Source organism: the organism of the source record quoted next (assembly GCF_019968985.1).
Source record: "MAG: Porospora cf. gigantea B chromosome Unknown PgB_NODE_394_length_19697_cov_125.814, whole genome shotgun sequence".
Classification (NCBI taxonomy): Eukaryota; Apicomplexa; class Conoidasida; order Eugregarinorida; family Porosporidae; genus Porospora; species Porospora cf. gigantea B.
In genome coordinates this window covers 1-19697 of record NW_027178982.1, presented here as the reverse complement: position 1 = coordinate 19697, position 19697 = coordinate 1, and the positions used below count along the sequence as shown (strand labels likewise).

At 53.2% G+C, this 19697-nt stretch overlaps 15 protein-coding genes across 23 annotated transcripts; 8 read left to right on the top strand and 7 right to left on the bottom strand.

The window, feature by feature from the left end:
• Positions 1 to 191: 191 nt before the first annotated feature.
• On the top strand, positions 192 to 410 carry KVP17_001043 (uncharacterized protein; the record flags this gene model as incomplete). Its single annotated transcript, XM_068516085.1, has 1 exon — positions 192 to 410. One exon carries the CDS (start codon positions 192 to 194, stop codon positions 408 to 410), a length of 219 nt encoding a protein of 72 aa, XP_068374761.1.
• Positions 411 to 640: 230 nt separating this feature from the next.
• On the top strand, positions 641 to 3028 carry KVP17_001042 (uncharacterized protein; the record flags this gene model as incomplete). The annotated part of the gene is made up of 1 exon (XM_068516084.1): positions 641 to 3028. The coding sequence occupies one exon, from the start codon at positions 641 to 643 to the stop codon at positions 3026 to 3028; it is 2388 nt and encodes a 795-aa protein (XP_068374760.1).
• Positions 3029 to 3075: 47 nt separating this feature from the next.
• Positions 3076 to 5333, bottom strand: KVP17_001047 (uncharacterized protein; the record flags this gene model as incomplete). Of its 2 annotated transcripts, XM_068516090.1 has the most annotated exons (3): positions 3076 to 4004; positions 4046 to 4606; positions 4634 to 5090. In XM_068516090.1, 3 exons carry the CDS (start codon positions 5088 to 5090, stop codon positions 3076 to 3078), a joined length of 1947 nt encoding a protein of 648 aa, XP_068374766.1. The 2 variants fall into 2 exon arrangements, with proteins under 2 accessions (XP_068374766.1, XP_068374767.1); XM_068516091.1 differs by having other exon boundaries at positions 4037 to 5333.
• A 32-nt stretch (positions 5334 to 5365) lies between these two features.
• On the top strand, positions 5366 to 5954 carry KVP17_001044 (uncharacterized protein; the record flags this gene model as incomplete). 2 transcript variants are annotated; one of them, XM_068516087.1, is made up of 2 exons in its annotated part: positions 5366 to 5443; positions 5472 to 5954. In XM_068516087.1, 2 exons carry the CDS (start codon positions 5366 to 5368, stop codon positions 5952 to 5954), a joined length of 561 nt encoding a protein of 186 aa, XP_068374763.1. The 2 variants fall into 2 exon arrangements, with proteins under 2 accessions (XP_068374763.1, XP_068374762.1); XM_068516086.1 differs by lacking the exon at positions 5366 to 5443 and having other exon boundaries at positions 5466 to 5954.
• A 19-nt stretch (positions 5955 to 5973) lies between these two features.
• Positions 5974 to 7317, top strand: KVP17_001051 (uncharacterized protein; the record flags this gene model as incomplete). The annotated part of the gene is made up of 1 exon (XM_068516098.1): positions 5974 to 7317. One exon carries the CDS (start codon positions 5974 to 5976, stop codon positions 7315 to 7317), a length of 1344 nt encoding a protein of 447 aa, XP_068374774.1.
• A 23-nt stretch (positions 7318 to 7340) lies between these two features.
• On the bottom strand, positions 7341 to 7904 carry KVP17_001045 (uncharacterized protein; the record flags this gene model as incomplete). The annotated part of the gene is made up of 1 exon (XM_068516088.1): positions 7341 to 7904. The coding sequence occupies one exon, from the start codon at positions 7902 to 7904 to the stop codon at positions 7341 to 7343; it is 564 nt and encodes a 187-aa protein (XP_068374764.1).
• Positions 7905 to 7945: 41 nt separating this feature from the next.
• Positions 7946 to 9742, bottom strand: KVP17_001048 (uncharacterized protein; the record flags this gene model as incomplete). Its single annotated transcript, XM_068516092.1, has 1 exon — positions 7946 to 9742. One exon carries the CDS (start codon positions 9740 to 9742, stop codon positions 7946 to 7948), a length of 1797 nt encoding a protein of 598 aa, XP_068374768.1.
• An 18-nt stretch (positions 9743 to 9760) lies between these two features.
• On the top strand, positions 9761 to 10309 carry KVP17_001041 (uncharacterized protein; the record flags this gene model as incomplete). 2 transcript variants are annotated; one of them, XM_068516082.1, is made up of 1 exon in its annotated part: positions 9761 to 10309. In XM_068516082.1, one exon carries the CDS (start codon positions 9761 to 9763, stop codon positions 10307 to 10309), a length of 549 nt encoding a protein of 182 aa, XP_068374758.1. The 2 variants fall into 2 exon arrangements, with proteins under 2 accessions (XP_068374758.1, XP_068374759.1); XM_068516083.1 differs by having other exon boundaries at positions 9866 to 10309.
• A 187-nt stretch (positions 10310 to 10496) lies between these two features.
• Positions 10497 to 11920, bottom strand: KVP17_001049 (uncharacterized protein; the record flags this gene model as incomplete). 3 transcript variants are annotated; one of them, XM_068516093.1, is made up of 4 exons in its annotated part: positions 10497 to 10582; positions 10610 to 11383; positions 11412 to 11570; positions 11599 to 11920. In XM_068516093.1, the coding sequence occupies 4 exons, from the start codon at positions 11918 to 11920 to the stop codon at positions 10497 to 10499; spliced, it is 1341 nt and encodes a 446-aa protein (XP_068374769.1). The 3 variants fall into 3 exon arrangements, with proteins under 3 accessions (XP_068374769.1, XP_068374771.1, XP_068374770.1); XM_068516095.1 differs by lacking the exons at positions 11412 to 11570; positions 11599 to 11920 and having other exon boundaries at positions 10497 to 11336; XM_068516094.1 differs by lacking the exons at positions 10497 to 10582; positions 10610 to 11383; positions 11412 to 11570 and having other exon boundaries at positions 11576 to 11920.
• Positions 11921 to 11971: 51 nt separating this feature from the next.
• KVP17_001040 (uncharacterized protein) lies at positions 11972 to 13259 on the top strand (the record flags this gene model as incomplete). 3 transcript variants are annotated; one of them, XM_068516080.1, is made up of 3 exons in its annotated part: positions 12071 to 12564; positions 12591 to 12681; positions 12708 to 13259. In XM_068516080.1, 3 exons carry the CDS (start codon positions 12071 to 12073, stop codon positions 13257 to 13259), a joined length of 1137 nt encoding a protein of 378 aa, XP_068374756.1. The 3 variants fall into 3 exon arrangements, with proteins under 3 accessions (XP_068374755.1, XP_068374756.1, XP_068374757.1); XM_068516079.1 differs by lacking the exons at positions 12591 to 12681; positions 12708 to 13259 and having other exon boundaries at positions 11972 to 12568; XM_068516081.1 differs by lacking the exons at positions 12071 to 12564; positions 12591 to 12681 and having other exon boundaries at positions 12795 to 13259.
• A 105-nt stretch (positions 13260 to 13364) lies between these two features.
• On the bottom strand, positions 13365 to 13673 carry KVP17_001046 (uncharacterized protein; the record flags this gene model as incomplete). Its single annotated transcript, XM_068516089.1, has 1 exon — positions 13365 to 13673. One exon carries the CDS (start codon positions 13671 to 13673, stop codon positions 13365 to 13367), a length of 309 nt encoding a protein of 102 aa, XP_068374765.1.
• Positions 13674 to 13767: 94 nt separating this feature from the next.
• On the bottom strand, positions 13768 to 14523 carry KVP17_001039 (uncharacterized protein; the record flags this gene model as incomplete). Its single annotated transcript, XM_068516078.1, has 1 exon — positions 13768 to 14523. The coding sequence occupies one exon, from the start codon at positions 14521 to 14523 to the stop codon at positions 13768 to 13770; it is 756 nt and encodes a 251-aa protein (XP_068374754.1).
• A 178-nt stretch (positions 14524 to 14701) lies between these two features.
• KVP17_001050 (uncharacterized protein) lies at positions 14702 to 16516 on the top strand (the record flags this gene model as incomplete). Of its 2 annotated transcripts, none has more annotated exons than XM_068516096.1 (2): positions 14702 to 15688; positions 15776 to 16516. In XM_068516096.1, the coding sequence occupies 2 exons, from the start codon at positions 14702 to 14704 to the stop codon at positions 16514 to 16516; spliced, it is 1728 nt and encodes a 575-aa protein (XP_068374772.1). The 2 variants fall into 2 exon arrangements, with proteins under 2 accessions (XP_068374772.1, XP_068374773.1); XM_068516097.1 differs by having other exon boundaries at positions 14702 to 15871; positions 15899 to 16516.
• A 565-nt stretch (positions 16517 to 17081) lies between these two features.
• KVP17_001052 (uncharacterized protein) lies at positions 17082 to 17783 on the bottom strand (the record flags this gene model as incomplete). The annotated part of the gene is made up of 1 exon (XM_068516099.1): positions 17082 to 17783. The coding sequence occupies one exon, from the start codon at positions 17781 to 17783 to the stop codon at positions 17082 to 17084; it is 702 nt and encodes a 233-aa protein (XP_068374775.1).
• Positions 17784 to 18298: 515 nt separating this feature from the next.
• KVP17_001038 (uncharacterized protein) lies at positions 18299 to 19294 on the top strand (the record flags this gene model as incomplete). Its single annotated transcript, XM_068516077.1, has 1 exon — positions 18299 to 19294. One exon carries the CDS (start codon positions 18299 to 18301, stop codon positions 19292 to 19294), a length of 996 nt encoding a protein of 331 aa, XP_068374753.1.
• Between the last annotated feature and the right edge of the window lie 403 nt (positions 19295 to 19697).

Sequence of the window (19697 nt, the reverse complement as noted above, 5' to 3'; positions counted from 1 at the left end):
TTCCCACCATTGGATTCAATGTCGAGACGGTCGAGTACAAGAACATTTCCTTCACTGTTTGGGATGTCGGTGGCCAAGACAAAATCCGCCCCTTGTGGCGCCACTATTTCGCCAACACCCATGGACTGATATTCGTCGTCGACTCCAATGATAGAGAGCGAGTGGAGGACGCATGTGAAGAACTTCATAGGATGCTAAGGGAGGATGAGCTCCGCGATTCGGTTCTCCTCGTGTTCGCGAATAAGCAAGACCTGCCCAATGCTATGACTGCCGCGGAGGTCACTGAGAGACTAAAACTCAACTCTTTGAGAACGCGCAAGTGGTACATCCAGTCGGCTTGTGCTACAAGCGGAGAGGGTCTATACGAAGGCCTGGACTGGCTTGCCAATACTCTGAGTGAGCGAAGGTGACAGTGTGCGCGGCGATCCGCATTTAACCAAAGAATTGAGTGCACACCAAATGCTCCCCGAAACTAGAGCGGACGTAGCAAAGGAGAATGCCCTTAATACGAGACTCGTAAAATCAGACTTGACCCTTGCAAAGTTGAACAGTCAACGGAATCAGACTGTAAGCAACGACGATACGCATGATTTAGGAGATATATCTTCAGGACGTGCTCAATCGTGAGCAGGTGCTCACCATGGAAGTACAGCAACTGAATGCTATTCTGAGATCGAGAGACCAACTGAAGAGTCAAAAGAAGGAATCCGATACTCGATCCCCTACGCTCGAGGTTTGGTACCAAACGTTGGGAAAGTTTCCAGATGCATTCGAGAGAGAGATCCAGGCTATCAGAGCGCTGAGACAGCCAGGCATGCCAGCGACCGCCCGGCTTGTTAGAGCCACCAAACGAGTTTGGCAGCAGCTGCTGGCGCCGATATCGAATGTCGTCCTTCCAAACAACCCCACTAAGGCCATGGTGTTCACAGCTAGGGCACGATTGGAGCGTGAGCAAGTCCTCGCGCTGACTCTGTTGAAAGAGCTGCAGTATTCACAGCTGGAGGTTTTGAGGCGGTTGCATTCCCGACAAACACTCCCCCGCGACCCACCTGGGACTGTCAAACTGCTCGACCAGTTGGCTGAGGAAAAGGCAGAGCTGCTCGCAACTTTGCAGCTGAAATCGCAAGCGTTGCATGAAGCAGAGGAAGATCAGCTTCGTTGGCGGGAGAAACTTTCAGTTGCGTCGGAGTTGCTGGAGAACAGCTGTAGGGAAGCAGATTGTCTGCGTAACGAAAATCAACAGCTCCGAGTTGAATCGGCGAAGGATGTCGATTTGGCGGCAGAGAACCAGGCCCTCCGCGAGGCTGTTGAACTCCTCACAAGACGACTAGACGAGGTCGCAGAGAGGCGAGTGCCATTGGCAGCCTCGAATTTCGCCATCCACATTGAACCACAGCCAGGAACTTACTCAGCGGGCAGGGAGGTAGCAGTGTCTCTGCTGGAAGAGCCGTGTGAGGAGCCCCAGGGTGTTGGAGGGGCCACAGAAGCTGCACTGGCAGAGGAAGAGCCGCGTGCGGCTCCGGTGAAGAGTGCAAGGGATGGAGTGGTGCAGGCGTCAGCTGAGGTCCGCCACACCAGCACCTTCACAGCCTCCAGGACTGTTGAACGCCTGACCTCGACGACAGGGGTGGTGTCCACACAAGACCGGGAGGCTGGCTGCGGCCCGGACACTAGGAGACAGCATGTCCAAACGGAAGTCGCAGTTGCAGAAAAGAGCACCAATCTGGAGCGGCCCTCTCTTACTGTCTGCCCTGGCTTGAGTGTATCGATGATAAGACATACGGCAGACGCCATGGTCGGCACCGCGAGCGTGAGACTATCTGCGGTGCGGGCGGTCTCAGAGGCCGTGATGGCGAGATATCCAACTTTGTCGTTGACAGGGTGCCCGCCTGTGGCCGTGCCACCGGGTGAGTGGAAGGATCAGGCTACGAGTACGACGCCTATGAGAATTCCAGAGCTGAACGTGTGGCGACTCAGAGAAGTTTTTATAGAGGCCGAGGTGACGAGTTCCTCGCCGCAGAGCTCCCTACAGAAGTCTCTGCCAGAACCCAAGCCACAAAAGTCTCAGTCTCAAGAGTCTCACTCTCAGCAACCAGAACCTGATCTGCAACAGTCTCAGTCTCAGCAACCAGAATCTGAGCTGCAAGAGTCTCGGTCTGAGCAACCAGAACCTGAGTTGCAAAAGCCTCAGCCACAGCAACCAGAACCTGAGCTGCAAAAGTCTCAGTCGGAAGGAGACTCGTCTCCTCCGACTAACTTAAAGCACAGGGCTGACCTCTCGGTTTCACTCAGCACTCCGGAGGACACAGACCTGACCGAGCTGCACGGAACGCCAGTGGACTCTCCAGCTGAACGTAGTCTTTCAAGCTTCGAGGTGGAAGTGGAACGGGTCATGCAGGCGGTAAACGCTCCCCCACAAGTCGAAGAGAGCTTCGACGTGCGGACTGAGCTCCTTCATATCCGTGAAGAAGTGTTAGCAGTCAGGCGAGAGGCCTATTCAACAAAAGTGCTGGAGAGTCTCTCCAAGATGGGCCAGGACCTGCTCAAAGCTCAGCAGAGGAGCTCAGATCTGGAGCACGAGGCAAAGAACATTCGAGATGACCTCGAAGGCGACCTGAGGCAACTCACCGCTGACATGCGCCGGGTTGAACAGTCTGCCCTGCGCGAGTCGCAGCAGATCAAAAGTGCGTTGGCGTCTCTAGTGGATCGAGTGGTTGCTAGCGACGCACAGGAATCCGAGATGCGATCGATCACAGAGGAAATACAGGCCCTCAAGACCCAAGTTGCCGAAGCTAGCGAGCGCGCAGCCAGCAGGATGGTGGAACTGGAAGCTTCGTTCCAGCAGCTGCCCCCAGCACTACGCGCACAGGTTGAGACCATTAGGCAGTCAACAGCACTCGACCTGGACCGGATAATATCCCCTAACGCTGCCGCAATAGCGCGGCTCGAACGAGAAATTAGAACGTTGCAGGCGAGTCGACATGCTACTACCATTCCCACACTCTGGAGCGTGCAACGACCGCGTTAGTGTTTTTAGCTGCGTAGGACGCGGCTTTTCATGTTGGATTTTTTTATCTAAATGTCAGACTCGGTCGTGGTCCTCTCCACAATCAGCTGTGGGAGACTGCTTGTCTTGAAAAGTGGATCTAGTTTGATCTCGTTGATCTGAATGGTCAGCGCCTTGAACTCCGAGAAATCCTTTGGAAACTCCTCTACATCGCTGGAGAGAACATCGAAGCAGAGCCTGTCGACCAGAGAGGTCATTTCCTCAAACATGGCATGTAGGGCGTCCACCTGCCCCAACGTACTGGGAATTCGTCCACCAGCATTTTTTAACTCCGTCACCCAAGCTTTCAAGAACGCCATGAGCCACTGGTGCGTCTCGGAGAGCACCAGTTCAAGGTCCTCCTTGAGGGGAACCATTTCCGGCAACAGAGCCTCGTCGCCGACAACTAAAAGCGGGTCATCATCGATTTCTGGAGGCGTGGAGGCCTCCGTACTGTCGTCTGGTGGTGTGTAGGGACCCAGATCACTGAGCGCCGCTTTCATATGGTGTGCCATTCGAACCAGCGTCATGGTAAAATTCTGGTAGGCATGGATAGGTATACTGCGGAGGTTGAGCAACGACTCCTGGACAGCTCCTGTGAGTGGCGAAAGGCGGTCCTTTGCTTGCGTATTTTGCTTCAGAGAGCCTATAGTGGACGTCAGTCGACCTACAGCCAGTAGGATATGATTGACACATGTTTGGATGGCCGCCCAGTAGCTCTTGCAAGGGCACAGTCGGTGCAGGTCCTCCACAGCCTCTAAGACTGCGTCCAGGGCTTTCACCGACTCCTGTTCGGGTGTGGCCCATCCCTCCTCGACCGTAAGAACGACAGCGACCCATCTGTAGACTGCGTGCTCGAGCTTGTCGGCACGCGCCACTAGGCACCCATGGAGTTTCCGGGAGTCGCAGACGTCCAAGGTGACACTGGAGTCCCCATCAACGAAACTGGAGAACTTACCTGACCACGCAGACACCGACGTTAACATTTACCGATTTCACATGCACGCCTTCTCAGTTCGTCAAAGATCACCGGGAAGATCTCCTTCGGGGCGTCGGTGTAGAAGAGGGAGTCCAAGTGGTAGTAGTGGGGAACGCAAAGTCGCCGAACGTCGCATTCGGTGAGTTCTTCTAGCATCCAGTTCATGTCGCAGAGGCGGTCGAGTCCTCCGTGGATCAGAGTAACAGGAACCTCCACGTTTCGAAGATCGTATCGCGGAATGCTGATGTCGCCCAGGTTGTACGTATCTGTAAAATGCTGGAATGCGGAACCAGTTTGCTGGAACCAGTGCTGAATGACCTTGACGCTGGTGGTGCTGTACAGATGATAGTAGAACATGCACCTGTCCTGGAAAGGAGCTTTGGATCCATCCACTTGCCATCCAAACAGCAGCTCCAGAAAAGAGTCCAGCAAAAATACGAATGTATGTGGCGTTAGCATCCGTTTCCACGTATCCACAACGGAAATGAAGGCCTTATGGCCGAACAGCGTTAAGAACGAAGACCGATTCGACTTCAGAAGGGGGTACAGGAGGCCGTATGTCTCAGCGGCGTGGTTGATGGCTGTTTCGAAAACAACCTGGGTCTTACCATCCAATTTACATACGGGGCTAATGGCAATGAAGCAGGAGAGCTTCTTCTGTAATTCGGGTTGAGTGGACGCAGCAGCAAACATCTGCGCCGTCCCGTTTGAAAATCCAACGTAGGAGAGCTTCTTTTTACCGGTGGCGTCAATGACAGCGTTAACCATCGTGGGTATGTCGAATGTTGCCAATTCGTCGACACTGAAGTCCCAGTACTCTCTATCGTTGCGGGAGAGGTGACGATGCCTCCAAGAGTACTTGTTCCCTCGGTTATTTCCCAACCACACATCATATCCCATGGAATGAAGCTCCACGGCTAAACTCCGGTGTGGAATAGCGACATAAGCCTCAGATGACATAAGTACACCGTGTACCAGCAGAACAGGCGGGCCCCCTTCTCGACCCCGAAGTCGATGGAGCACAAGTCTAAACCCATCCGCCGTCTCCGCATGAACCTCTTCCATGTCAAGACCCACGCAGGCCAAGAGTTCTCGGGTGCACCAGAAGCACTCTGGTCTTTCCCGTCCAGAGTTAAGCTGGTTGCTAAACACAGTCCGAATCCAAGAACACCTCCTTCTGACTACATCCAACAACCGTTTGCACGGAACGCATCGATAGACACCCATGATCAGGTTTCGCACCAAACTCTCCAGGATCAGGGCGCACGCGAAGACCGCCAGTCGCGCAGTGTCCACCACGGAACGCATGCTACAAATATAACTCCATAATCGTGAATTCGATGTTGATTCGAGATCTGACCGTGATGGCCAAGGCTCAGGCAGCTGCCCTCAGGTACTACTTCCGCAGACCCTACAACGTGAGACCTCGGTCCTAAGTTTATGCAGGCCTTATCGACGCTACTGAATGTAGGAGTGGGCGTAGTGAGTGCTCTGGTTGTGTGGAAGAGCCTGATGTTCGTTCTGTCGTGCGAGTCGCCAGTGGTAGTCGTTCTCAGCGGCTCCATGGAGCCCGCGTATTACAGGGGAGACGTGTTAGCTCTTTACCGAGCGTCAAGCTACGTCCCAGGAGACATCGTGGTGTATAACCTTCTTGACAAGGGGATCCCTATTATTCATCGTGTGATCTCGTCGCACGTCGCGGAAGATGGCCAGCAGTGGTACTTGACCAAGGGTGACAACAATAACGTTGACGACCGCGCGCTCTACCATCCAGGCCAACACTGGATTGACTATGATAGCATTAACGGCAAGACCTTTATGTCTGCTCCTCAGGCTGGCATGGTCACGATATGGATCAACGAGTACCCCATTTTTAAGGCGATCATGATGGTCTTCATTGTCATGGGCCTGTACTGGTCCAAGGATTAGTGTCTTGCAGGCTGGTGCCATGTTGGCTATACAGACCGCATGTGAAAAATTCAGCAAATACCTCAGCATGGCGGCTTCAGCGCTCAGCCCAATTGCACTGCTGTTGCGGAACGGTACATTTCAAGAGGCACGCAAAGTGCTTGAAGAGTCTCCAGTGGGCACCCTCCAGGAAGTATGCAAACAAACAGGCAAGAATCTGGTGTTCGTTGCTGCTGAGCGGCCCAATGACGAGGAGGCCTTATACCTGGTGAGGGAACTGGTGGACGGCAAGGCCAAACTGAATCCTGGGCACTCAGATCACTATCGGCAGACCCCGCTGTTTTTTGCGTCCCGAGATGGGAATGCCGAGACGTTAACGTACCTCTGTGGCAAAGGTCTCGAGATAGATCAAGTTGACGATGCAGGTCAAAGCGCTCTCTTCTATGCAGCCAGAGAAGGGCGTTCACAGGTCGTGGAACTGCTGTCCGGATATGAGGTAGATCTTAATCGCAAGGATCATATTGGACAAACAGCGTTGTTCTACGCAGCCCGGGAGGCGCGCGTGGAAACTATAGAGACTATGCTGACTCTTGGGTGCCAACCCCATCACCGCGACTTGCAGAAAAAGACTTGTCTGAACTACGCGATGGCCGGGAAGACGCCTGAACACAAGCTGGCAGCCGAAATCATCCGGAAAGCGATGACTGCCAAGAGGCCGAGTGCCAACGGCATGGAGGTGCCTCCTTCCAAGCGTCAAAAGGTATCTCGCCACCGACACCAGCTGGTAGTGCAGGTGCTCCCTACGATCGGTCTCGACAGCGAAGGTCTGTGTGTGTTGAAGGAGAACAGCCCAGAGATTGTGAGGGGATTTACGATCTCACCCACCCCGATTCAATTGGCAGAGTTCGAGTCCAGATTCCCTAGCCTCGCACTCTGGAAGCAGGCTGACTCCGAGCCGCTCACGAAGGAAGAGATGACTGAGGACGCTCTCCTGCCTTTCCGAGGCAACTGGGGAAGAGTAGCCCTACGTCTGGTGGACGAACTCGAAAAGAAGGATGACGCATATATATTCGCCAAGCCTGTTGACCCGTTGAAATGGAACTGTCCCGACTACTATGCAGTGGTAAAGCATCCAATGGATTTTGAGACGGTGAAGAAGAAGATTAAGAACCACAAGTATGTGCGCTTACGAGACTTTGAGAGCGACTGTGAGCAGGTCTTCAGCAATTGCTTCACATACAACGGCCCTACCAGTCCGGTGTACAGTGTGGGCAAGAAGGTGCAAGGGAACTGGCACTCGTTACAGGCGCAGTACAGGTTACCCGACATGCACGAGGTGGAAGGTAAACTTGTGGAGTTAATCCAATCCATGTTGGAAATGTGAGATTCATGAACAAAGCATAGCATTCAAAAAAGCTGCTTCACCTCGAAGCCGCTTCTGACAGGGCGTTGTCCGGGAATTCCGCCGCCTTCTCGAGGTGTGCACGGCCCCGGACTCGGCACTCCACTGCGGATTGCCGCCTCTCGTCGAGCACGAGCACGTGCACTGGGAGGGTCAGGATACTGGAGAAATCGCTTTTCCCAATCGGGAAGCAGGATCTGTTGGAGGCGAGGCCTGCGCATTTCCAATACGTCCGGTGCTTCCACAAGAGCTTCGTAGATCTGGAATGTGGAGTCGAGAATCCTTAGAGCTCGAAGCTCGTCGGGTGGAATACGTCTAGATTCCCTGGACGCCTTGAATGGCAAGTTGGCAACACAGGACAAGGGCCCAGGGTTGAGCCTCGTGGTGGGCTGGGGAAACATGTACCTGTCTGCATCGGACCTCTGAGGAGCGCAGATTCGATGAATGGGGACATCAACACCTTCAGCCACGTAGCTGCTCATCTTTTCATCGGGCTGGAAGTGGATGAACCGCACCCGTGGTAGAGTGTAGCCAGAGCCGGGCACTCCATTAATCGGTTTGTCGAACATTGGAAGAGTTTCGAATGCACACTTTCAAAACTATCGCACCATCACTGTAACTTTCGAGATCGAACCACCTTGGTGCTGATCGTTGATTCTCCATGGTAGTTTCCGGAGGCATCCCCATCTCTATGGACCCGTCTGGTTCCAGTCAAGGTCTTCATTTTCTTGAAGTGGCGGTCTCGGTAAGCTACACGTGCTGTGCCGGAAGTTGAAGCGCGTTTCTTGGTCAAGCCCTTGTTCCGAGTGACCTGGCCGAAGGCGGATCTACGGCCATCGGCTTCAGGCTCTGGTGCAGGCATATTCAGAAGCAGCTTTTGCTTTCGGCGGTTCAGGCGAGCAGTTTTCTTCTCGCTGGGCTCGTAGCTGACGGCGACGTCATCCACGAGAGTGTCCTCTTGGACCGACTCGGATTTTCGGCGGGGTTCCTTCTTGATTGTGCGAGCCTCGACGCGACCATCACTGGACTGGATTTTGCCCATGGCTGCCTTCGCGGATTCAGCGGTCTTCAGGTAGCGGTTGAGAGACGTGTTCTTGCGGCCTGCGCCGCCGAGTATCATCTGAAGTCCGTCGTCGCCTTCGACAGCCTGGTCAGCAAGCATTTCGAGATCTTCGAGGTCTCCATAGGGTCGGTAGCTCTCCTGTTTCTGCAGGTAGCGTAGCTCCTTCTTAGCCTTTTTGGAGAGTTTCACGCGTCTCATCGCTTCCTCTTCTTCATCCTCTCGAGACAGATGTTTGGCTAGGAGGTCGCTGGCGATTCGGTCTTTTCTGATGGTGTCGTCGAACGCCACCTCCTCTGGGGCGTCGTCCAAGTCTCTTCGGAGCTCGCGTACCAGCTCCTTGTTGCTAACTCGCATACGTTCCCGTTCAGCGATCTTCTCCGCCTTTGAAATCAGCGATTCGTGTTTGCTGGTGAACTCCACAGGGTTGTTCTTTGGCGCAAGATACGCACCTGCCTCCGTGTCCTCCTCTGGCTCGTCGCTCTCAATCTGGAGTTCACGATCATCATCGTCCACCAAGGCCGATGGTCGAGGTTGGAGCGTTTCTATGGTAGTAGCGTCGATGCTGTTTAGGGCTTTCTTCACTGTGTAGGCGTATTTCTCGTCCAGCGTATGAGACTTCTCGAGGAGAGATCTACATTCCATGAGCCTGTCGACGACAGGATGGTCCTTCACTGTTTCGCCTCTGATGCGGAGGAAGTAGTAGTAAAGCAAATACTGAAGATACGACAAAAGTAGGTGGGTCTTCGCTTGCAAAAATTTGAGGGCTGCTGGAGAGCACAGCTCGTCTCGTCGAACGACTTCTACTAGAGGGCCGATGGTCGATTCCACGGTCTCCAACTTACGACTAATTACCATGAGTGCTTCCAGCAATTCTGAACGGTCCTGCTTCACTCGCCTGTCCACATCGGCTTCCGTAAACTTGAACGCCTTTAACTGCGCCTTCAATGTGGCGTGCTGGTCGCCCTCCTCATCATCGTCAATCGCCGCTCCCTCTGGTGTCAAGGCGGCCATAAGCGCCTCGACCTCCTTAACCGTGAACACCTCTTCTTGCTCATCATCTGTCGATTCGTCCTCCAATCGGGACTTAGCCTTGATGAAATACGGATTGTATTCGTCGTCACTTGTAGCCTGACCTTCAGCTACCGCTTCCAGAAACTTCAAAGACCCGTCGAAGTCCACTGACTCCATCATCTTCGCCTTCTCAGACAGTAGCCGTTGTGCTTCCTGGGTTCTGATTGTCACATCAGCATCAGATCCCTGCGAGTCGTCGTCGCTTTCGTTGATTTCTCCCTCATGAAAGGACCGCCAACCAGCAGTGTAGCCCCTTTCGTCCTGCCTCGTCATCGAAATTCGCGAATTCAAATGAATGCCGGTTTCAGTCCTGGTAGCGGCTTCGACGCGACCACCTTCCAGTTGTCTGTGGCGTCTCCACTGGAGATTCGTGGCTTCATTAAGGAATTGCGAAGTATGACCCATAAATGGATTGAGGCTCGCGTCAACACGATTCAATTTGAACACCGAGAGTTAGACAAGCGATATAGACAGCAAGCTCAATACGAGGCCGCGTCTGCAGACGCAGTCGAGACTGTGGCAGCGACTAGTATGCTCGATCCTGACCGACGCTCCCGATTGGATGCTGTGGCGCTCGACATTTCGGCAGGCATTCCAGTGGCGGTCTCAGAATACTCCACCCCTGAAATGGATTACATTTCTGCCGTCACCAACTACCAGCAGGCTGCTGCTGCCAGAAGCGAAGCTGACGATAAGTTGTGGGAGGCCAATCTGGATTTAGACATCTTCGGACACAGTTTGCACGTGTGGCAGGTAGACCAGGATGAAGCTGAGAAAAAGTACAGTTCAATGGAATTGGCGGTGAAAGCTATAGAACGCCAGGTATGTTGCCAGAGTTAAGTCAACGTCAGATTGATGATTTGAAGGGCACAGCACTCCGCCGCCGCCAAAAGGCACAGAACCTTCTCACAGCACGACTTAAACGTCAGAAGGAGCTGGAGCGCCTCGCAGCAGAGAAAGCGGACCAGGAGGACAGGCCTGCGGCGGAAGACGCTACAGGACAGGCCATTCTCGGCGAACTGAACCCTTACTGCGCACCTGATCCCTGAATCCTGTGTTGGTCCTCAACTGAGGTGCGATGGTGCAGTTCGATGACCATGGCTGTGAGGTTGTCTGTGTCAACTCTTTGAAGTGTCTTACCGACGGCACCCAAGTCTAACGAACAGTCGACAAGCTGTTTGGCCGCTTCTGCTGGGTTTTTGGTCCTTCCCAGTCGCTGTCGAACGAATGTAACCGCTTTGAATGTAGACATCGTATCGAAGACTCCATCAGACGCCAGCAACAGAAACTCGTCCTCCTGCCCTAACTCTCGGACAAGCACGTCTGGCTCCGCAATCAGTCCTTGGAGCTTCGTCAGAGAGGCGTACCGATAGTCCCCAAGTGCACGGGATATCGGTATCTCGCCCTCAAGGTACCCATCTTGGTCGACATGAACTCCGTGAGCGTCAAGTCTCCGCCGTTCGCCAATGTGGGTGTAGTACTTGTGGTCTAAGGACAGGCCGACAGTATGGCCTACACGGGAGAGAGCTGCTCTCGAGTCTCCCAGGTTGCACACAATCACCTTACTCCGGTCAATGACGATGGCAATCACTGTAGTGCCCGGTGAGACGGCGGCAGTCGTCTCACGGGTGGTGCTTGCTTCGTGACGGAGTGTGTCTTCTAGTATGGCGACTGTTGAGGTGAAGGCTTCATTCCAGTCCTGAGAGCGCAGGTACTCGCATCTCAACACCGAAGCCATCTGGCATGAGGCATATTCGGCGGCTTCAAAACCTCGATGTCCGTCAAAAATAGCGAAGAAACACACGCTACGCCTTTCTCCCACGGCGTCCTCAACGTCCATCACCCGCATACAATGCCTGTCTTCCATCTCACTTTTGACGCCGAGGGTATCATAGCACCCAGCGTGTGCGATGACTGATTCATGGGCGGGTTTGACACTCACATGTTCGAGGTACGGAAGGTTGCTGCGGCGCTAGACATCTCTGAACGACGGGTTCCAGGCCGAAATAGGCCTCAGCTGCCTGACGTGCCTTTCGTTGCATCTCCGACAGTTGAGCACTCGGATTGGAGTCCACAAAAACATGAAAAGGCGTGTAGGAATCTGTGTCACGCCCAAGGTACGGCCACACCAGGGGAGACCAGCATGTGCTGCGCCACTCTACGAGTTCCCAAGCGACCCACAGCCGCCACAGTGGCCTTCGCGACGTCGAGCATCACGGGGACCTTCACTGGGCTCTTGTCATTTTTAACTTTCATGCCTCTGGCCTCCTCGTATACATAACGTCTTAGGTGATATCGAATGCCATGGTCCAGCGCTAATGGCTGTCTGAAGGTTAATGCTAGCTCAGCGTCGCTCCATACTGCAATAGAATCTTCGTACCCAGGAAAGCACAGCGACCGCTGAACTTTCGCCAAAATGAACATGCTTCTCAAGAGATCCTTCTCTGCCATTCTGAAAGGATCTAGGAGGAACGCAAGCAACCCGGCTATAATGGTCAATTGATGAGGGATAAGCGTCCTGACCTCGAGACTCTGACGGACGCTGCTCGTCAACATCTCGCAGTCTCCAGAGGGTACCACCTAATCCCTGAGAATTCTCGCATGTTGGTGCTGGACAGCAGTGTGCCGTTCATCGTGGCATTGCGGTCTCTGTTTGACTACCGACGACCGTTTGGCTGTGTGTACTATTCAGGTCCGGGGTCATTCAGGCAGCTGTTCGACGCAGAAGTTGTCATTGATATTCTGTTGTGCATCTGGCACGTGGAGCGCTCTTTGGGGTTTAGGAGGAAGTTCCTGGAGGCACTGGGAGCTGATCTGGACACTGAGCTGGTTAACTTCAACGTCCCAGACGCGTTCTCTTGTGGGCCTCTCCTTGACCAAGTTTGTACCGCCCCTCCATCAAGTACGGAGCCTCCCACGTCAGGGAATGAGCCAATGGACTGGGCTGAAAGCACAGTTCCAGCGGTCAACAATGGAGGGCTGTGGCTGCATAGCCTCGCCGGCTGGCAACGGCTGCTGGGTAACTACCCTTCATTTCCTTTCATGTCTTGCCGTCGCACGGCGTTGGAGGCGGCGGAGTTCATGCTGCTTGCGAAGTGAGAGCATGACGCTTCCTAAACAGCTTGCACTTCCTCCCACTTTGGGATGATTGCAATGGCTCGCCATTATCATTCACTTCGCCCTCAGCCATACTAAGCCACGTCATTCAGACAGTGAGAGTCTGGGTGGCCTTACACAGCTCCGCAGCGAAGACGGATCCGACTTCGGCTTGTTGGCGGAGAGAGTTGTGAACTGCACTTCAGGGGCGGATGTGGTCTCTATTCCCATGTCGTCATCGCTGTTAGATGCACTGATGTTACTACGGCGGACAGGTTGGTCGTCCCTGCCGTTAGTCAACCACCAGAATGAATTCGAAGCCTTCTTTTCAAGGCACAATTTTTTGCAGGGGCTCTCGAGGCTCCTCGCAGACGAGCAACAACTTGATCTGCGAATGTCTGTCGAGGATTTCATGCTGGCGTGGATGCCCTCCAGCTCGAGGAGGGGGCGATTGTACACATTTAACTGCCCCACTTCAGGTCGCAAGGACTGTCCCATGCTGGTGGACGACGAGGGCCTCCCACCACCAACGCCTGGGGTGTCCATATCTGCAGCTCATCGCGTGTCGAATCTGTTGTCAGCCATCATTTGTGGTTCTGCATCCGTAGACCATGATCTGACGTTCCGGGAGGCCATGGTCCATTTGGTGCTGTCAGAAGACCACCGCGTGGTTGTGGTTGACAGGCACACGTAAGATGCGCCCTCCTCAGTAACTTCAGACGCCATATATGCCGCCTCATCACTCCTTGCAACCTGCTTAGCGCGCTCGTTGCCCAGCCAGAGATGCAGACGTTGGATGTCAGGCCTCTGGTACCGGCGGTGTCCACGAGGCGGGTGACGGAATTCCTTCCCTAGGTAAGAAGATCTCGAAGGCAGGCGGGAGGTCCCACGCCTCTGGCGGACTCATGAAACTGGGAGTTGAGTAGAACACCTGCCCGTTCCCAGCAGTGCTATGTTTCGCTCGAGACACTCTCGCGGTCTGGGGCACTTCGAGATTCGTCGTATGTTGCTTGAACCGTCGACGTTTACGTTTCTTAGCCTTGGGGCCTTGCTTGGTTTCTGCCACTCGCTCGAACAGCGACAGGTGGCTCAGCATCTCACTGGTCATTCGAAAAGCGTATATCACGGTATCCTCTAGTTATCTTTATGCTTTCACAGCTTCTATTGTGATCGGAACTATCAGGTAGCCTCTTGAAAGATGGCTACTCCAGCATGTACCACACTGCTATGCCGACGACCAGAGCGACTATTATCAGGCATAGGTTCACCTTGACGCACTTCAGGGTGGTGTGTTTGTATTTGAGTACCTTGCCCACTGTTGAGTTGATGTTCCCTTCAAGTGCGTCGGCAGTCTTTATTTGTGTCTTCGTTGCCTTTGCGACGCGGCTGTTTTTCGCCTCCATCTGGAGTGCGAGGTCTTGGAGCCTCTGCACGCCATTGTGAACGTCTTCTAGGCACATATTGAACTTGGCGTCCATTGCTTGCCAGTTCTCAATGACAGCGACCTCCTCTATGTGCCGAACTCGATGTGCTTCGACCTCCAACAGTGAACGGTCCAGGCTAGCGGTTTCACACATCCCTTCGAGTTGCTCCCTCACCTCTTTTGGGTGACCTTCTTCCGCCAGTGCGCACACCGCGGCGGAGAAGTAATGGTAGAGCTCGTTAGCGATTTGCTTATGCAGCGGCGAAGTCGACAACGTCGCCATCACCTTGATTTTCTCGATCTCAAGTTGACAAGCAACAAACTGAGATTGTAGTTTGTCCCGCCTCTCTAGCAGACATCCCGACAAGTATCCCTCTAGACTCTCCTCGCACCTCAAGTCCTCCAAGTCCACCACAAGCCGATACAGCAGTGAAAAGGTTTGGTTAAACTGCTCTTCGAACAAGGAGGGGTTGCAAGGCTCCGGTTCAGCAGTAGGCGGAGGTGGATGGAACAGACGTTTGACTCTGTTGATCATTTGAATTTCTTTTTTGTTTTCGAAAAAAAAAACTTCCGCATGTCGAATAGGCGAGTGGGCTGTGTGAGTCCTCGACCGAAATGTCGAGAATACGTAGCCTGACACCATTCGAAGTAACATGAGAGATAGTGTGGGGTCCAATGTTGAGACATTGACAGGAAACTAACATTCTATTGCAATGAGATTCACGCTAGTGTTAGCTGCTGCGGTCGTATCGGCACAAGCAGAATCTCAGCCTACTAAAGCCGCCAAGGATTTGAAGCAGAACGTTGAAACTCCGATCGAGCTTCGAACTGTCGTCACTTGGGACGAGGAATGCTTGAAGCAGGGAGGCGCTGTGAAGTCTACTGCTGTGAAGAAGGCAGCAAAGGTAATGCTAGTCGCCTTGAGCGATGACGCGACCACCACGAAGGATCCTGTATCAGGAGAATTTACCACGGAGGAGGTCGAGGCTGGTGAAGAATTAAAAAGTGCCCTCGTGAATAAGAAGGTTGATCACAAGGCGAAGAACACTCTTGTGCGAACTTTCGTGGAGGAGGCTGACTCCGAAGTAGAGAAGGCAACAAAGAGGAGGTTGTTAGTTGAGACAACGGATGATGGTCGACGACGGTTGAGTGAGAAGGAGTCTGCCTTCCAGAAGCGGGACGAAGTAATTGGGGTTCTGAAGGCGTTTAGCAAGGGCATGGAGAAGGCTGGGGTCGGCAAAGATGATGATGATGGAGAATTCTTTGGGCATATTGGTGTTGATGTGCTGCCTGCCAATCGAGACGGGAAGCAAATCATTGCAAAGACGGCGCAGATGATGCCTTGTGTCAAGTTTGCTGAACAAGAGCTGCCACGCGAACCGCTAGGAACCCAGAACGATGTCAACACGATCTACGATCATCTGGATCACGACTGGTGGGTGCACTCCTACTATCACGGCGACCCGGTATCCACATTTCAATGGTATTTTGGCGCTAATCCTGGCGTGGGACATCTCAAAACTATGGAGTACCTCAAGAAGAAGGGCATCACTATTCCTGAGGGGCTTCCTGTAGCTGTCGTGGATGCTGAGTGCAACTACAACTTCGAAGATATCAACTGGGAAGTTAATGAAGACGAGATCCCAGACAATGGAAAAGACGACGACAACAACAATATCGTGGACGATTACAAGGGATACGTAGGTCCCTTCTCTAGCAGTTCTAGTTTTTCTCTTAGTATTCTTTTAGTTTCTTGTTTTAGTTGCGTTTTTTATATATGTTGCCAGGACTTCGGCGGTGGCGACTCTGACACTTCTGTGAAGAGTGGCAAGCCTCACGGCTCTACTGTGTCTGCGATTATCGCCGCAAAGAGTTACAACAAAGTAGGATCTCATGGGATATGTCCCCAGTGCAAGATCGTCTGCTACAAGGCAGCCAGACAAGGAGTGCTGTACACCTCCCTCATTTTGAAGGCTATTAACGCCATCATCGATCGCGGCGACATTCGAGTCTCGAACCACAGCTACGGCGGGTTTGGACCTCTGCAGTCGGAGTTCCAAGCCTTCAAGAAGCTCGACAGCTCCGGCCACCTAATTGTCACGGCGGCTGGCAACAGTGGCTGCGACATGACGACCTCAAACAGCTGTAACAGCAACGGTGTGGCCATGGTTCCCGCTATGTACGACCTGCAGAATATCGTCAGCGTCGGGGCCATTGACATCAACAACATGCTCTCTTGGTTCTCCAACTATGGCGATAACGTAGTGGACTTATGGGCTCCGGGTAACATAATCGTCGCCTTCAACAGCCCTCAGTCTCCGGTGTTCCACTTCTCCCGTGGAACATCATATGCGGCGCCAATTGTTACCGGGGCTGCTGCCCTGGCCATGAGTTTGGACCCTAATCTCAGCGGGTCCAAGGTGCGACAGCTCCTCTACTCCACGTCCAGGGTGACACATGCGGACCAGACTACCTGGGGAGCTCATGGACAGCTTGACATGCTACAACTCATTAAGGCCATAGTCTGATCACGTATGAATGCAATGTATTTTTGTTCTGACTGAATTAACATTGAGAGGATTCTTTAGAACTTTTTCTGTAAGCAGCGCTTCTCTGTAGGAAGCAGTGCTTATTTCCAACGCTGTGCTTATTTCCAACGCTGTTTGTTAAGTTTTTGTTAAGTGAATTGACATTGACAGAAAGGGAGTCGCTTAGATCTTCCTGAGGTATGTCCAGACTAGATCACCCAGTCTCTCGAATAATATGTTAGGTAAAGGAACCCGTCTGGTTGGGCGTGAGTCCTCCCAATTTCCAACACTGTTTGACTGTTCTTCGGTTGAAACTTGGAGTCCCGCACCTCCAAATTGATAGAGCGACCAGGTATTGGGCTGGCAGTCGATGATGACTGCAGATGGTGGCTGATCAGATGCTTGAATTCGCCTATGGTCATGTTTGCTGGACAAGCCAGCTTGGGGTATTCCAAGTCCGGGAGGAGACTGGCAGCGGACTTTCGAAGTACGATCAGAACTCGACTTGGATAGTAACGTCGCACTTCGTCTCCTTCTGAGTCAGTTGGATCCATAAACGCGGATTTTATTTGCCATGCATCTTCCTAAAGATGAAGTGTAGTCCCTCAGGGTCGGGCATCCGCCTCTGCGCCTCTCGGACCTTCGAGTGGTGCTTGACTCGGTTTTCAGCTCTGCGTTTGACCCGGTCAGCTCGCCTGAGAGAGCTGTTGAGCGAGTAGTCGTCCACCATACCATCTCGTATGGACTTTACCTCTGAAAGCGCGTCCTTCTTCTCGATGGTCTTCCGTACCTTTTCCCTAGTGATCTCCATGCGATAGATAGGGTCCCGCTCCATCCTCTCTCTTTCCTCCGTATCTTCCATTCGAGGAACGTCACCCTCATCAGGCGTGTACTCTTCGACCTTCCTTCGAATGCCGGACTTGCACACGTACTCACAAGTCTTGGGGTCTGTCTGAATCACGATCTCTTGAGGACACCAGTAGCAGTACATGCTGAACTCGTAGATCTTCGTGGTGAAATAGTTACCAACACACCTCTTCCTAGCATTAAATCGGACACCCTTGGCAATTATTTGGTCGCAGCCGAGGCACCAGACCTTGAAAGGCATCTCGAATCGGATGACCAACACACCCTTGTGGAGATCCTTTGCTCGTTTGCCCAGAGCACCGTTGCTGTCTCGGTAGTTGTTCAGCGACTTGTGCTTGTCAGGATCATAATCCGGTCCGTAGTAGAAGTTATCCGCGCGAGCGGCAGCGAGAGAGGACATGCCTTAAAAATGCCGATATATCCTGAGCACACAACACAATAAATCACGAGAAGGCCCTGTCTGTGCCACAATGGTTCTTGTAATCACGATAAAACGTGGCATGTTCGGACTGAAAGAGAGTGTTGGCTCTCGCTTCGGCAACTGGCGAAGAAAATGTACAAAAGCATCATTTTAGCCTCATGGCCACAACCGCCTACGACCTCCACTATCACTCTGGTTCACGTCGACACCGACGCGACGCCTACCGGCATAGTGATGAGTATCGCCGCTCCAGAAGGGGCTCTGGGGGGTTTCGCAGCCATGAGAGAAGCCGCAGAAGATGCAAGCGGTCTGAGGAACGAAGGCGTTACAGGCGGGAGGAGAGCCGCAGACGGCATCGCAGCCGACAGATGTCGAGGCGGCGCAAGGTCTCCTCGGTATCGAGCGCCTCGGCTCGTGATGAGATCGTACATTTTGACTGGCGCCAAGGTGAGTGTTGTTATTCCGTGTCGTTTTCATCTGTTGCAGGAGACTCAATGGGGGACTATTACCGTGCTGATACTCTCTTCGGTGATGGCACCTTTGGCCGAGTTTTGAAATGCATCGACACGCGGACAGGCGCTCCTGTGGCCATTAAGGTTATCCGCGATGTAGAGCGGTACAATCACGCTGCTAGAACTGAGATAGCAATCTTGCAGAAAATAGGAAGGATGGACCCCAATCGGACAAGTGGCATCGTACGACTTCTTGATAGCTTCGTGCATTTGGATCGTCACGTATGCCTGGTGACCGAGCCGCTGGGCTTGAGTTTGTACGACTTCATGACGAGAAATGACTACCACGGAATGTACGTCAATGATGTGCAGGAGATAGCCAAGCACTTACTGAAGACCTTGAAGTTCATGAGGTCCATCGGTCTCACCCACACTGACTTGAAGCCTGAGAACGTCTTGTTCAAGTATCACGATTTTATGGAGGTACCTGTCCTCCGGAGCACTCCTGACGCCACGAAGCCTCGAAACACTGCATTGCGTCCTGTCAGGCGAGATGTGATCGTGATCGACCTGGGATCAGCGACGTTCCGAGAGGACCATCACGCCCAAGTGATCAACACCCGCCAGTACCGAGCGCCTGAGGTCGTGCTGGACGTGGGCTGGAGTGAGGCTAGTGATATGTGGTGCGTGGCCTGCATCCTTCTGGAGCTGTACACTGGCATGCTGTACTTTCGTACTCGCGACCACCTGGAGCATCTGCACCAAATGACTGTTGCTTGCGGTGCGCTACCACAGTGGATGCTGCGACAAGCTTACAAGAGCGGCTCCGGTCTTGTTCGCCGTCCCGTCTCGGGAGGGTACAGGCTTGCCGACCACAGAGCTGTGCGACAGGACTTGCTGTCGGAAGTCATAATCGACATCCACCGCCCGTTTCGGGAGTTCATTGAGTTTCTATTGATCCTCGATCCCGATCTCAGGCCCACCCCTGAGGAGGCGCTTAGACATCGGTTCTTCTCTGTCTTCTTGGAAGAGAGATGATTTCGTGTGACAGAAATGGCACCTTACAGTCTGCGAACACCGTCTCCGATCCAGGCGAATTGCGACTTCTACGAGGAGCTGGAGGAGCTCGACCCTGCAACGTCGCGAGATCGGCCGCTGAGTGAGGTGCGCACGCTCCCAGAAGACCTATCAGTGGAAGCTGATCGGGTGTTCGTTCGCCGGCAAAAGGTGACCAGCGGCGGAAAAAAAAAACAGCAGACGCGTTACACAACACCTGATCGGCAGCTACTGGACTTGATACGCACCACGGCGGCCAAATTAATGGTGGTTCCGCACAAATGCCAGACTTCTGCTCCTAGCACTGCTGCGACCACACCCAAGACTGATCACCGGTCTGGACTTGTCAACCTTGTCGCGAAGCTATCACAGATTCGGAGAGAGG